At 41.0% G+C, this 13,443-nt stretch overlaps 1 protein-coding gene across 1 annotated transcript in view; it reads left to right on the top strand.

Moving 5' to 3' along the window:
* Nucleotides 1-7,717, top strand: part of LOC131695335 (uncharacterized) — a 53,756-nt gene extending 46,039 nt beyond the window's left edge. The window contains exons 2-5 of the mRNA XM_058983798.1: nucleotides 6,225-6,410; nucleotides 6,476-6,640; nucleotides 6,753-6,911; nucleotides 7,007-7,717. Coding sequence (XP_058839781.1) covers nucleotides 6,351-6,410; nucleotides 6,476-6,640; nucleotides 6,753-6,911; nucleotides 7,007-7,168 — 546 coding nt within the window. The 5' untranslated portion in view covers nucleotides 6,225-6,350 and the 3' untranslated portion in view covers nucleotides 7,169-7,717. The remainder of the gene's footprint in view (nucleotides 1-6,224; nucleotides 6,411-6,475; nucleotides 6,641-6,752; nucleotides 6,912-7,006) is intronic.
* The last annotated feature ends 5,726 nt before the right edge of the window (nucleotides 7,718-13,443 follow it).

Raw genomic sequence — 13,443 nt, 5'->3', positions numbered from 1 at the left:
GCACTTCTCTTCCTTTTGGCACCGACAGTAGGTACATAATCGGTGTCCCCTTCCGAGCTACATCCATCATCGTCAGATAAATCTGAGAATGTGTTTTGCAACGGTATGGGGTTCGGATTCGATGCTTTTAGAATTTCCGCAAAAGTGCGTTTGGATCGCTCTTTCGTGGAACGCTTAAGCTTATCAGAACGTAGTTTGTATGTCGGACAATCATGTGTAGAGTGAGGGATGCCACCACAAAGAAGGCATTTTTCAGCCTCCTTTGTACATGTGTCATCGTTGTGTGCTTCTCCGCACTTTGAACACTTCACTTTGTTGCAACAGTAGGTATTTGTGTGTCCCAGCTGTTTACAATTAGTGCAGCTCATTATTTTGGGTACATACATGCGGACTGGAAGTCGTAGCTTGTCCAAAAGTACGTAGTTTGGTAGTGCAGCCCCTTCAAATGTCAGTCGAAATGATCTCGAAGGAGTGTAAACTTTTGTATCGCCTGTGCCTGATACTGAGTACAACTGTTTAACTTCTAGTATCTTAACCTGCAGAAGGGTTTGGGCTCTAAAAATTCCCACACCATTCATTAGGTCGGCGCAAGTTAATGATTCTTCCGTTACAACGCCATCTATTTCGACTACGTTGGCCGGAATGTACACGCGATATTCAATATTAAAGCGTGGATCATTAACTATTGTGTTGGCCTGTTTCCGATCTGAGAGCACGACACGAAGTTTATTCGCGTTGACTTTAATAATTTCGCGCACGCTAGAGAAATTGGCAGTCAAGCTCTTACTAATTTGGGAGACCCTCAGAGGTTTTCCTTTTGGCCGGAAATAGACCACGAATCGATCGCCTGGACGGTCATTATATTGTCGAACGCGCGGAGCATGGTTAGGGACGATGTTATTGTAACTGGTACCACCAGTACCACTACCCGAACCCGTACCTAAACCCGTTCCAGAACCAGTACCCAAACCCAAGGGAATCAGGGGAGGTAGGGGGAAAGAAGAGTTTTGGTTAGAGTTTTGGATTTTCGGTATTGCACCGGTTGGGTTAATCAGGAGAGCGACGCCCATGTCGTCCTCGTCAGACATTGGGACGGCAGGTGTTACCGTCACAAAGAAAATTTATTAAGAAAATCAGATACAAGCAAAGATGAGGAGATAATAAAATAAAAGATAAAAACTTAACTTTTCTGCTGCTCAATGAAGCGCCTGCTGAATGGCGCGAAAAGTCAAGACGCCCAACGCAGTCCAATCAGCCTACGCTGCAACACCGCTGCTGACTTCTACTGCTTTGCTTACTGGCTCCCGCCAGAAATGTGTAGCGTCACCACCACAAGCAAAATAACGCCGCGCCGCCTATCGATGTCTCCACAGCACAACCAAGCTGCCGCCGAAACACTATCGCTGACGGAAAGCGAAGACGCCGTCTCCACCCACCGCCCGCCACAAAACTCACACAACCAGCACTGTGCACTAACGGTCTTGCCGAACCGACGCGTTACAACCACGCAAACGAATTGCGCGGGAGAAAACCAACGCGATGCCAACACCACTACCGCTCAAAACTGTCCCGAAAGGGCAACGTACCACGAACCAAACTCACAACGAGCAGACGATAGCAGAAAACACGTCTATCTCTCTCGAAGGTAGCCGAAGCAATGATGTTGCGTTCGTTGTTAGAGCATGTTTGCACGTCGCTCAGGATTCGGTGGATTCGCATAACATTCTCTATTCTTGCTTTGATGATTCGTGAGAGGAGCTTGAAGTCGTAGTTTAGAAGCGATATTGGTCTGTAGGAGCGAGTAGTGTCATCTGTCCCCTTCTTTTTCACGAGAACGATCACACTCTCAACGTACTCGGCAGGGAAATTTGACGCCAGAGTCTCGTTCATAACGAGGTTGAGTTCTCGGTGGATAACGTCGAAAGCTCGGAGATAAAATTCCTTCGTGATTCCGTCGGGTCCTGGAGATTTTCTAGATGCGCTTGTTTTGATTGCCGCGTGTATTTCGGCGGTTGTTATTTCACTCATGCAGGCCTCGTTCGCTTCGTCGTTTTCGGGAATTACTCTCTCGCAGCTGAAATCGTCATTTGTAGCATCGACCGTTTCATCCCTCGCGTATAGGGTCTGGTAGTATTGTAGAAAATGTTGCTCGATGTCTTCGGAACGGTCAAGACTTTCATTCCGCTCGTTTTGCAGATGTGTTATCGTAGTTCTTTTTCTCCTTCTCTCTCCCAACTGGAACGTCGACAGTGGCTCGCCGGCGATGCGTGTTTCGTTGATGCGCACAAACATGTGCGTGAATTCTCGTTGTTGTGTCAACATCTCTTGAGCGTTTTTTCAAAACGTCATATCTGCAATCTTTGTTTACTTTCCCTTCTGTTAATAATTCGGTCACTTTAACATTTATCCCTCAGCTCTTTGCATAATATGCTAGTTAAAACCACCGTCTTTCGATCTGTACTGTAAAATAAGTGAAAAGTGTTATAGTGACGCCGTAAAAATCGAAAGAGAAAGTATAAACAGAGAGTAACTCATTGCAGATATGACGTTTTGAAAAAACGCTCAAGATCTCTGCTTTCAAGCGGTTGATAGTCGACAACATTATTGGGTCGTGAAAGTAGCTATCGTACGCCTGTCGCAATTGTGAATATAGTTGTTGGTATTTGCGATGGAAATCGTTGTAGGCCAAACTTGATTTCCACCGGAAGAATGATTTTATTTTGGGTTTGGCGCACGATAGCCACCAGCGTATCCATGACGGGAAGTTGCGTCGTTGGCGAGTCCAATACTGCCAACTGGTTCGTAGTTGGTCAATGTTCTCTGCAGTAAGGAGATGTGGACGGAGAGACCAAAACCCCCTGCCGGGTTCTCTTCCAAGGTAGGGAAGGCATATTCGGACGGTGACGGCTTTGTGGTTCGTGAAGGGGCAGACGTGAGTGTTCGCATTTCGTAGTTGGTCGCAAAGGCCTGGGCTCACATAGATGCGATCCAGTCTAGACATCGAGTTGTGCGTTATGTATGTGTGGCCGGGTGTCTGAGGGTTCAGTTTAGGCCACACATCACGGAGTTGCATTTGTTGGGTGATTGCTTGAAGAGACGGACTCGAGTTATTTCCTGTTGCATCGCACTGTCGTAGCACGCAGTTAAAATCACCTACCAAAATAACATTCTCGGTTCTGTGGCGGAGGTAGTATGGCAGTGTATTTTTGTAAAACCTCTCCCGCTCGGCTCTCATTGCGGTGCCGGAAGAGGCATACACATTACACAGAGTGGTGTTAGATATTCGTAGGGCGACAAGCCGACCATCCAGGCTTTTTTCTACGTGTGAAAAGCAAATGTGTTCTTTTAGTGCGATTGCCGTGCCCCTTCTCGTGTGATCCACATTGCAAATCACGTTATAGCCGGGAAAAGACAGCTGTTCGTTCTCTACTTCTTGCATGAAAACGATATCCAGCTCCATTGTACGAACGAAGGTTCGGAGGGCGTTCAACTTTGTTGTGTTCGTGATGTTGTTAATATTGATGGTTGCAATGTTATAGCTGGCGTACTCCATTACAAGGCGAGATTTTCCTCCTGCGAATCGTTGCCGTCCCATTGACGTTGTTTTTCGCCCGGTGGACGGCGTAAAGATCGTCGGCTGTTCGTTGAAGTTGAGGATCGGTCTGTATCGTCCCCATCGTTTTTCATTTGGCACAGGCCTGCGAGTTGCGTCTCCTACGCTGGTGAATTTGGAAGGCATTTTGAAGATGTCGTCGGTGGGTTGCCGAACTAGAGGTTCGGGTTCGGGATTTCGTTGTGATGGATTATTTGTGCTCGGTGATGGTACAGGGAACGTCTCAGTTTGCTGAGAGGGTACAACAGGCTTTGTTGCCGACGACGGTTTAGAACCCGAAGGCTTGTTGGTCGGTTGTTTTCCTTGTGTTGGTTTTTGCTGAGCTGTCTTAGGTCGAGCCGATTTTTTTACGACCTTTGCGTACGACGTGTTTGCCTGGTCCGCGGCAAGCTTCTGGACCAGAAGTTTTTTGTTTTGGATGCATGAGATCCCGCTATGAACAAATTCGTTGCAATGTCGGCACGTTTGGTGTTGGCCGTAATACGATACGGCTGTCATTTCGCCGTCGGTGGTGACAAATGATGGAATATTTGCTTTTACCATCATCTTTACCACTCGAACACCAGTGGGGATGCCACCGAAAGCGTATTTCTCGTCCCACATGATCTCATGGATTGAGAGTACGTCCCCGTACTCTTCGAGAAAGCCGATGATATCATCATTCGTTACGTCTTCAGAGAGATCGTAAAGTTTAACTTCCACAGCTCCGTCCTCCAACGTGATCCGAAGTTTGTAGGTCTTACCGTCTATCTCTGTCTCGTGTACATTGTCATGGTTTTCGACGATTGCTTGTGCCACAGCGAGTTCGTTGACTTTCACATACGCACAACCAAGGCTTCGGCTTGGTCGAATTCGCACCACTTGATTTTTCTGCAACTCGAGAACGCTATTAACGAAATAGTGAAGCTCTTCATAGGACGGCTTCCTTGGTAGATGCGCATAATCAATGCGAAACGTGTTTTTGCGACGTCTCATTTTGACACTGATCGCGATTAATTCTCTCGAGAAACGGGCCGGCGATGCCCTATTGCCGGTGAGTGAAGACAAGCTCAAAAATAATAGCTCGTGCACGGCTTCCGATGACCAGCGATACTAAACGCGTCTGCTCGACTCGGAGGTTGAGCGCTAACTGTGACCACTTCACCACACGCATCACCTAATCGAAACGGTAACAACACCTCCGATCTCAACTATGTAAACCGACATGCTGTCAGTCCGTCTTAAAGTTTCCTGAAAAAATGCTCCAGCACTCAACAACAAGCACCTAACCTCAAAAAACAAATCTGCAGTGAAATTATTTTTAAAATGGCTTCAAACTTTAGTGATCTATTGGTATTCTATATTGATGGTTTCGATTTTCCACGTTACTTTCAAAGGATTTTCTAAAAAATAGTTATCATTCTTTTTTTAAAAGTCTGCATACTTCGATATCATAATTTACTTTATAAACTAAGTGCAGATAAGTCATAAAGTAAGTCACGATAAGTGTGCCATTTTCAATTACACCCTTAATTATTGTTCGAAATTCGAACAGAAAAGGGTGCCAGAAGAACGCGACGTATCCTTGGTGTTTTCGAACGTAAGGTGTTGCGAACAATCCAAGGTCCGGTTCAGTTCGAAGCCAGCATGTAGAGACGACGTATAAAATACGAATTGCAACAGCAAAATATGCGAGGCTGTGGTGAGTTGGGCACGTCGTGGCGGACGACAACCCGGTAAAAATGGTACAAAATATTTAAAGGAATTAGTGCCAAGATTCGCCTAAAACCAATTGCAATTGTAAGTGTTGGAAATTCCCAAAAGTTTGAAAAGGTTTGTGAGACATAAACTGAACTTTTACCTTTATTTTTCCTTTTGTTAACTTAGGGCCATTACAGAGTTTTTTTTCTCAAAACTAGTTAATTTATTAATAAACGATTTTTTAAACAATTTCCGTTTGCATTTGCTAAGATCGTTACGTTTGCGGTTCAGGTTCAGATATATATTGTTTTGTTCCGTTAGATGCGTCGTACTTATGATCATTAATTCTCTTTCTTCTACACACGCCACACGCGCCTAACGTTTATCGCGATTAATGAACAATGATAATCTTTAATAAATAATTAAATTATGTTGAGCAGCGTATGCCGCTCCCAAATTTTGCCGCTCGGGGTGGCTGCCCTCTTCGCCACCCCTTAGCGCCGCCATGAATTGGCTTACATGAATTTTAAAATGAATAAGCCGGAATCGAAAAACAATAAAGTTTAGGATTTTCGCTTAATTTTTTTTCTTTTGCTCTTCCTTTGGAACAAGTTCTAATTTTTTGTTCATCCTACTAGTAGTGCATCAGAGATACATCCATTCCATGCTGGACGAGCTAGATAATATTTAGAAGAGCACAGCGAAATAATCGCCATGAGTCGGATTTTTGAAGTGTAAGGGTAGGTGTGTAAGTAGTCCAAGTTCAAACGAATACATTATTTTAGTGGCTTTCATAACCAGTATGAGACTTTGTAATAGAATTAAAATTATCTGAAAAATAAAGACCGAATCATGTTGCAGCAATAGATTTCAGTTCTAAGCGTCAGCCTTTATCTACTGACCATTCGGAGAGAAAACATTTCTATTTCAGATAATCTGCACGACCGTTTTGACATGACAACGCTACTCAAATCACGAACACCAAGTGCTTATATAATTCAAACGTATAAATCCAACAGTTTTGCTCACTCCGAACGCATTGGAGGTCACAACCATCATGCAACGTGGTCGTCATTTAAATTTAGTTCTGTTGTTGGCGGTGTTGGGATGTGCACAGGTTACTTCAAAACGGCAAGCCCATAATTTAACTGCATTACAGCGTTTTTTCCGCATCTATCGCAGGGAAAGAACGTGGTTGACATCACCGACTACTTCCAGGATTGTGAAAATGGGAAGCCACTACCGGCTATTGATGTGAGTGAGCTTGAATCACTGGAGGATGACAACGGAAATCCAACGCTGAACGGCAAATTTAAAATCGAAGGCAACTATAACGATCCAATTAAGGTGAGCCAAGTGGCATTGTTGGATTGCAGGGTTGGTCCTGCGATAATTGGTTCAAATTATAGTAGAACAAGGTTTTAAACGAATTAGCCTCACAATCTCTCTCCACCAACAGCTGAAAGTATATTCCAAACGTTTGAAGCAAGGAACTTGGACCAATGGCGAGATCTCCCGCGATATACCCAACTTGTGTCTCCTGCTGACGAGTAACTGGGAGCCCTGGTATCCGATGTCTAGTAAGATGCAGCGGAAAAAATGTCCCTACAAGGCGGGGGTAAGTTGTTTCGTTTTCGAGGTGCTCGGAGTAGCACTCGCCAATTAATGATAGCGGCTGGATTTTGAATTGTTTACCGATCTGTTTGTTTACAGCACGTTGAAACGTTCGACAATATCCTGATGGGAGACATGGGAATGGACATACCGGATGCATTTTCCGGCGAGTGGCAGATGTATATCGAGGCAACCACCTCGAGAGGAGGCGAGAAGGTTACCGAGTGCGTGAGGCTGGCGTTCACCATCAAGGAAATTTAGGAATGTTCAAGAAGCAGAAAGAAGAGTACCAGTTGATATGTATTTCAAGTTGCTTATTCTTTAGTAGGGGAGAGGGGGTAACAATGAAACACATTTTTTATACGATTTAATTTTGATGATAATACATGTTATTTGTGTACCCAAAAGTGATACATAGTTTCACTCTGTTGTTAACTAATACATATATTTTTTCCAGCTGGTAAAATTCACGGAAAATAACTTTTTTTGGGTAATACACAGTCGGTGGTAAAATGTACCAGTGAGCCCCATGGGTAGGAACTATGAAACACGACGTCGTCTACAGTGAAATATTCTACTTGCAAATTTCATTCTTTTGTTTTGACGAATAAAGATCCTAAAGCTTCCTATTAAAGTTATTTTGAGACGCAAATCGTTTGTTTACGCAAGATATCACTATATCATCGCGTAATATCGGACCACCATATATGCATATAAGATGCAATTCTGAAAGAAGCGATAATTTCTACAAAACTTGCCTAAATTGACAAACTTTCCATTTAATGAGTTGTATTTATTGTGGAAAATCGGAACCCATTCACATTTTAATATGAATCACAAAAACAAAAAAAAATCACTGTTACCCATATATCATCGTTTCACAGTTAACCAATGGGTCTATTTATAAAGATTGTCAAACTACACAGAACCATGACAAGTTACCAAAAAACTTTGTTCGCGGCAAATGTTGAGCATAAAATTTGCTACAAATAACAGTAGAATAAACATTTATCTGGTGAACGGTAACTCATTAAAATGGAATAATGATTTTTATTGCAAATTTACTCTGACTGTTATAAAACAAACAAATATCCATTAAAAGAGATAGAGTTATCTGAAGTCTTCCAAAATATAGTAACACGTGTAAAGAATTAGAAACCATGAAATATGAGGGAATGAGACGATTATGTTCATGCATTATGATTTTATTGCGATTGTTTCATAGTTCCTGCTGATCCACCGTTACCCTCTCTCCCCTACATTAATTTTATACATCGTACTGCGCGAGTTTAACGAGTAAATGGTTCTATTATGGATGTTTAGTGAATTAACAATAAAAATAAATGGGTATAAGAAATTGGCAGATTCGGCTTGGAAATTTGTTTGACACGGCTCAATGCGCTGGCTTCACTTAACCATGGGTATTTTATGTTTTTATAAAACGTTAAAAAATTATTTCTGTCCGTTGAATCCTGTGGACGCAGTTTGCTGCTGCGTGTTGGGATTCTTGACGACACAGTTTCCATACAATAATGCAATATTAAAATAACGTTTTCTCCAATTTTCACTGCGAAATGTTAAAAATTGGACGAGTTGCAGAGCATTTCCGGAAACACCTCGATGAAACGTGGTGTATATCATAACTCAAATCTAATGGACAAATCGTTTTGAATTTTGGCAAAGCTTTTTTATATTGTTTCCCAGGTGAAGCTATTTTCAAAATTATTACTGTTTTTATTTTGACAATAACGTTTTGGCTGACTTTTTTTTGGCGAAAATCGGATTTTTGACGTCCTAGTGAGAAATTTTGGTGTTTACCCAATTTTTCTCCTTAGGGTGAAATATAGCGTAGTGCTTTCGCATAGGCCTGCTAGCCAAAACAAGTTTCGGCTTCACTGTGTCTTATCGGCATAAACAGAACTTCTGCTCGGACGGGACATCACGTTTGACCAGTCGTTCGATTGAAACACAAAGTGTGTTCTAGTTTTTGGGATTTGTGTCAAATCGGCGCTAATCTATTCCGACAAAAAGTTAGTATCGGTTTAAGAGACGAAGTCGAAACGCACCCGTGTAGCTTAAATTTACCCCGCATAATTCACCCTCATCATTAGTCAAATTTACCCCTAGGGTTGAAAATCACTGGTCTAACTAGTGCCAGCTTTGGTGCTAGTTTAGATTTATTATCTAACTAGCCCAAAGTCTGGTGCTGGTTACTGATGCTAAGAATCCGAAACGCAAAACATTTCAACCATAACCAAAGTCGCTTTGACCACATTAGCCACCTACGACGGTTCTTGATTCCATATAAGCAGGAACTGAAAAATGCTCAAATGATGAAAAATCAAACTTGTATTTTTGATGCCAAAGGCTCGGTTTTAGGTCAGACCGGACTAAGTCGCAAAACTTAAATGAGAAAATGATAGCACTAGATAAAACATTTCTTCGGCTCCATTTGACTTTTACCAGATTTGAAGTATGTTACAATAAGCACAAATCTTTGGAAAAATTTATTTAAAATTATAACGTAGAGGATGCTGCGATTCAAACTTTAAACTCGTTTTTTTCAAAATCAATATAACGTCTGACTTAACACTGACCAAATGCATAAAACGTCGAGATTTGAAATAATGTTAAAAAAGTTGACGAGAATTAAGGGATTATATATGTTGAGGTCGGCCAAAAAATAAAATTATCCTATCATAAATTTCAGGCTGTTAAGAATGTTATCTAAAATTTTTATAGAGGTCGGAGCAGTAGACGCAAAGTTATAGCGTTTTTCATTTTGCTCCCTTACAGAAGTGTGACATATACTTGAAACTTTAAACGCGATTATTTCGAAATCATATTTTCCCAAAAACGTTTCGCGGTGACTACGATTACCGAAATAGTTTTCAACCGATTTCAAAACTTTTTTTTTGGTTTGCCGTGTCCTTGAACTATTCCATTTTTTCGTTAATTTTTTTATATTAATGTTATGAATTTTTTGATAATTTTTTTCGGGTGAAAATAGTTTTTTTTTTTGGAAAAATCGTCCCCGTTTCCAAAAAGAAGAATTTTTTTTAATCAATCTTTCAAGGACACCTCAGGTGCATATACTAATGATTTTTTTTAGTTTGATGCTTTCAGTTGAGCTGTTGGACTGGAATCGTAGTCATGACAAACCTCTGAAAAAATTACGGAAATTGCTATAATTTCGACAATTATTGATAATTTTTTTATGTTCTCAAGTGGATTTTGCAAATTGAACATTGTACTACGCTAGACGTATAACAAGTATTTCATAAAAATATGGCTACATACCTTTACAAAAATTCAAACTTTTCCATTTTTTCCATATATAAACCCTTAACTTTTTTGGACTTTGGGACATTTTTGCCTTTCTCATAAAGAAAGGTTATCCAATCACTCTGAACATGTCCTACTTAATCCCGGTCCTTTTTTGACTAAGATAAGTTTTCTGTATTTAACACCCACATTACACACAATCCTTTCCCCACCAAGTAGATTCACCGATGGGGACTACTGGAGTAGATTGCCGCAAGACAAGGAGCTAAATGGCTCAGAGGAACAAACCGAGGTGGATGCTGAATCGCTTAACGATTGTAAAGGAGTCTAGGGGCCAAAGAAAGAAGGGGTGCGTGTACACAATTTCTCACAAAGTAATACCCAAAAGTAGTCCCATGAGGACGAGAATAGGGAGGGTTCAAGAGTTCACCCTGCTCTGAAAATCTAGCGAAATCGTCTTAGCGCACCAGCGGCTGCTCGTTCAGTGGGCCATTTGCGCGACTTCCGGAGGATTAAGGTTTAGTCGGTAGGCGTACTGGAGAAAGAATAGTATGAATCCGATAGTACCACGTGCCAAGTCGGCACATTTGAAGATCGCCCCTCGATAAAAAAAAACATGCTCAAATATGGGTCGCGAAGTGATCAAGGAACGTGTAATCGACCTTCACGGATTTAAACCAAATTTGGAGGAATTATTCATCTAGGGCCAATATATAAAAACCCAAATTTTTGTGTCAATTGGAGCACCCCCCGTTTTGACACATTGCTAAAACCCTTGACTTTCTTTTAATCATATCTCCGGTTCGAATTGCTCTAAAATCAAACCGCAAGATGATTTTTAAATAGGAGTCTAGAAAAAATATACGGCGGCAGTGCTGCCACAAATGCGATTTTTTCAGTTAAATATTTAAAATTAATTTTTCTTTCAATATGTTAATTTTAATTTTGAAAATTGCAATGCCATCGAGTTCTTCAGACATTTTTACCTAAAGACGCTTATAATCTCAATATAATTTGACCCTATCCTGAGATACTCTGTTTTGAAGAAAATAAATCGCAATTTCCCGTATAATATCGGAAGGTCACAACGATAAAAAAAACAACTTAAGTATTCTAAATTTACACATAATTTATAGTGAAGTAGACAAGAAATGATGGAAAACTACATTTTTTGTATGTTTCTAGCAGATCAGGGTCAATTTTCATGACCGTTTGAAGTTTTTCAATAAAAATGGATTTTTGAATGATAAAACTTCAAAACAGTGTATCTCAGGATGCGCTCAAATTATATTGAGATTATAAGTGATTTTGGTGTAAAAATGTGTGAGGAACACGTTGGCATTAAAAATTTTAAAACTGAAATATATGTATTGAGAAAAATATTAATTTTTAATATTTAACTGAAAAAATCGCATAGTTGGCAGTTCCGCCAAAAGTTAATATTTTTTCAAGACTCCTTGGGCAATTTTCTTCAACAGTCATCTTGCGGCTTAATTCCAGAATAGAACGGCTTAATTCCAAAATAGAACCAGAGATATAATCAAAAGAAAATCAAGGGTTTTGACAATTTGTCAAAACGGAGGGTGCTCCCATGATCCGAGGGATGGTTTTTGGGTTTTTGTATGTTGGCCATAGATGAAAAATTCCTCCAAATTTGGTTCTAATCCGTGAAGTTTGCGTCTTTTTTTGATCACTTCGCGCGGAATAACCCATATATTTTCCGATCTCGACGATCTGAGTCGACGGGTATGTGGCGCCGGTAGCCTTTCTTTTTATGAGTTAGACGAAAATAACAAAATACACTGTAGCCAGTTTTATGCGGTTTCTTTGTGCTGATTTTTTTGACGCGTATCCCCCACGTAAAAAACCTAAATTTAAAACAATGTTATATGTATTGGGATTTTAAACATATCGGTCTAGCTTATACGATTCTTTTTCGAATTTCCCCAAATTACTAAAAAGCAACTATTTAAAACGTGCCTCATAATCAAAATTTTCTCTAAACGGGATGTTAAGATCTATGGTAGGTAGATTTGAGAAATTTGAAAACATAAAATGACAAATATTGCTACACAAGGCGATGATTAGGGCCTCAATCAAAAAAATCCACGAACTCTTCTAAGCATTGAAATTGCCGTATATAGGCATAGAAAGCTGTAGATTATGTTTACTTTTAATCACTGGTACTAAACGGCTACAGATCTGTTCTATTAATACTAAGCTACCTTGAACATTATTACCTTGTATCATCAGATTTAAGTATTCGCCTTGTTCATGTGTGAAATTAACACTCCACCCTCCCCATCAGCGGCTCATTCCATCGCAACCGAAACCATTACAAAACCCGGCTAACCCCGGATGGGACGGCCATGGGAACCCATTACCATCAAAATCAACGACATCACCCCTCGAGAAAGACGGATTAATATAATCCGACGTAGCTTTCGCTTTGAAAAGGGTTTGATTCCGGCTCGAAATCAGTCCTTTCAGAGGTGTTTTTCTCGTTTTTTTTTTCTCCCGCTTCCTTCCTTTCAATACATCCTAAGCTGTCTTTTATTGCAAAGCGGAGTTAGCCGACAAATAAAAACAGGATTATTCCGGCTTCTTGAAGTGGAATGAAGGCGGTCGGATGGCGTAATGTCGTGGGTACGTGCACTGGTAGGAGTAATTGAAACCGCTTTTCTTCAACCCCTTCTGCGGGATCTGCACGCCCAACCTTCAGTAAGTCCCTCTTCAACCATTCAACCAGCGAATGCTGCCTGCTGGTGTTACCTGTCGCTGTTGGTTGTCACAACACCGGAATGACATGCTCTGCTGCGAACGGAGGTGAACCATCCGGACAACAAATGAATTTGTTTTTCTTCACGCTTCCCCTGTGTGTGATGACACAACAATGGGGCGCGCTCTGAACGAGGGGGTTGGGGATTCACTTTTTTTATTGCCGAGACATCTGGTGAGGTAGTCGTGCATTGCGATTTTGAATCAACACGGTGGGGGTGTGTGTGTATAGGTGGTGAATTCATTCGAATGCTACGAAACCACAAATTAGTGTTCTTCGTTTTCGCTCGATTCGTTGGATCTGTTTGCGTTGTGCCTTGGTAAAGTTGTTTGGTGGGAATTGCACATGTTCTGAAATATAGCAGAGCCTACTGAAGGGGAAATAGATTGTTTAATCTTCTCAAAGGCACGTAGTCAGAGGGGGGCTAAGAGGCTAACACTTTTAACACATATGTATCCTGTTTGTTTTAGCA

The sequence above is a fragment of the Topomyia yanbarensis genome, unplaced genomic scaffold (assembly GCF_030247195.1).
Source record: "Topomyia yanbarensis strain Yona2022 unplaced genomic scaffold, ASM3024719v1 HiC_scaffold_37, whole genome shotgun sequence".
Classification (NCBI taxonomy): Eukaryota; Metazoa; Arthropoda; class Insecta; order Diptera; family Culicidae; genus Topomyia; species Topomyia yanbarensis.
Note: the sequence above shows the minus strand (reverse complement) of the source record. Positions and strands in the feature narration are given on the sequence as shown.